This window comes from Nannospalax galili, unplaced genomic scaffold (genome assembly GCF_000622305.1).
Source record: "Nannospalax galili isolate Female #2095 unplaced genomic scaffold, S.galili_v1.0 scaffold580, whole genome shotgun sequence".
NCBI lineage: Eukaryota > Metazoa > Chordata > Mammalia > Rodentia > Spalacidae > Nannospalax > Nannospalax galili.
Window position 1 is genome coordinate 1,097,722 of NW_008345762.1, and position 1,921 is coordinate 1,099,642.

At 38.4% G+C, this 1,921-nt stretch overlaps 1 protein-coding gene across 1 annotated transcript in view; it reads left to right on the top strand.

Moving 5' to 3' along the window:
* Ms4a3 (membrane spanning 4-domains A3) overlaps positions 1-1,921 on the top strand; it is a 50,991-nt gene that overhangs the window by 42,837 nt on the left and 6,233 nt on the right. The window contains exon 5 of the mRNA XM_008842033.2: positions 1,330-1,386. Within this exon, the coding sequence (XP_008840255.1) occupies positions 1,330-1,386 (57 nt within the window). The remainder of the gene's footprint in view (positions 1-1,329; positions 1,387-1,921) is intronic.

Below are 1,921 nucleotides of genomic sequence, written 5' to 3' on the forward strand. Positions count from 1 at the left end.
TGAGGGCGGGGCCAGGACCAGAAGTGGTGCTCCTGGAGCCCAAGAAAGGGACTGGGTTGCTCTGGGTGAGAAGGGTCAGGAAGCAGTATTGGTTCCCCAGGTGTCTAGGGCCCCAAGACTAGGAGTGGCGCAGGGCTCAAACTAGGAGTATAGAACGGCGAGGGGAGGGGATGGAAGGGTGAATGTGGCTTAGGGAGTCTAGTGTCCAATTTTTAATAGAGAAGAATTTCCTAGATATGGTTAGTAATACAGCCACTCTATATCCATTTTCCATAGCAGAACAGCTGATAAAGTCTCTCATATACACAGCTATAACGACACTTAGGCATGGACCACATAGGCATGCCCTGTTTTGAAATCATCTGTGTATGTGTGTAATCCTATATCTATTTTTAACATACATATTTTTTTTTTGAGAATTTGATACAATGTATTTTGGTTGCCTACACAAGACCTGCAGAAGATTAAGCCAGTCAACAGTCTAGTATGGGTGGGGAAGGGGTTTCTGAGTCCCCACGCCCAACTGAGGAGCTGTAGAAAGTTGATGACTTCTGGGGGAGGGAAAATCAGTTTTCTTTAAGGATGTGGCTTCTGGTAGGTAGGCCATGCTCCAGTGGATGGCCCCACACCCAGAAGTGTATGAACAGCACAAATTGGAGCCAATGGGTCATTAAATTAAAAAAAAAACTATGATTTTGGGGGTGTTGGGAAGCAGAGTGGATTGAGGAGGAGTTAAAGGGAGGAGTTGGGGGTGAATATTTTCTATGATTTCACACATTGGTAAAGTGTTGTGAGATTTGTGAATAAAAAAGCATACAATGAAAAATTCGGGAAAAATCACAAATATAGAGAAAATTCAACTTATCAGTTAGAGTCATGGAAATGATATCACATTAACACATTAAAAATATAGATAATAAAGAGGTTGGCATGTAGATTTACAAAAGTTCTGTCAGAACATCTAGCTCAACAAATCAGATATACCTGAAGCCTGGGCAGTGATACAATTTTTAAAATACATATCATTTATATTAAATCAACATAAGCATAACTGTAGCATTTCATTAATCAAGTAGATATATGTGTATTTTAAAGTATCCATTCTTGTATAAATCTGTTAGAAGATAATAAAATGAATTTGTTACAAATTTGCTTAAAATATAAACTATTTAAAAATGTTTGTCAAAGACTGAATAACATGAAATACAATTTCCTGTGAGTTAAAGAGATTTCTATAACTTTCTAGTTATCTACTAATCAAGGAAATGCCAATAAGAAAATATTTAAGACTTAATATTTCTTTATCTGCATTACTCCTGTTTTAAACAGTTTATTGGCTCAGGATCCTTGACTGTTGCCGCAGGGAGAAACCCCACAAGAATGCTGGTAAGCTCCAGTTCTTCCTCTTTCTCTATGACCAGACAGACAGAAATAAATTACCCACCAACAGTAGGAGAATGGAGGTGGGGGAATCCAGCTTACACCAGGTCTCATTTAATCTGTAAGAATTAATTGTTTTCTTTTCCTAAAGCATTCAGATGGTAGGTCATCAGAAAACTCAGATAAACTATGAACATGAATACCTGGGTTGATATTTTAAATAGTTGATGAATCTGCACTTAGAAAAAGGCTTCTTAATTTCATTGTGTTGTCAAGTTTAACAGGGTTAGACAGGGAAAGAGAGATGAGAGGTAAATAATGCTTAGGTGATGTGATAAAAACAGAGGGCAATGTATTAGTTCAAAAGCCTATTGAAAACTATACATATAATATCAGCACATGAGTGCATGTAGACAAGAAACACAGTGCCAGACAGGAGAAACCTCCCTTCGAGTTGTTGGTCAGAGTAGTCCAAGAGACTCCCCAAATACCACAGGCTATTGCCACAGCCCTTGATTGCCTCCCAGAACTTGAAGGTAAG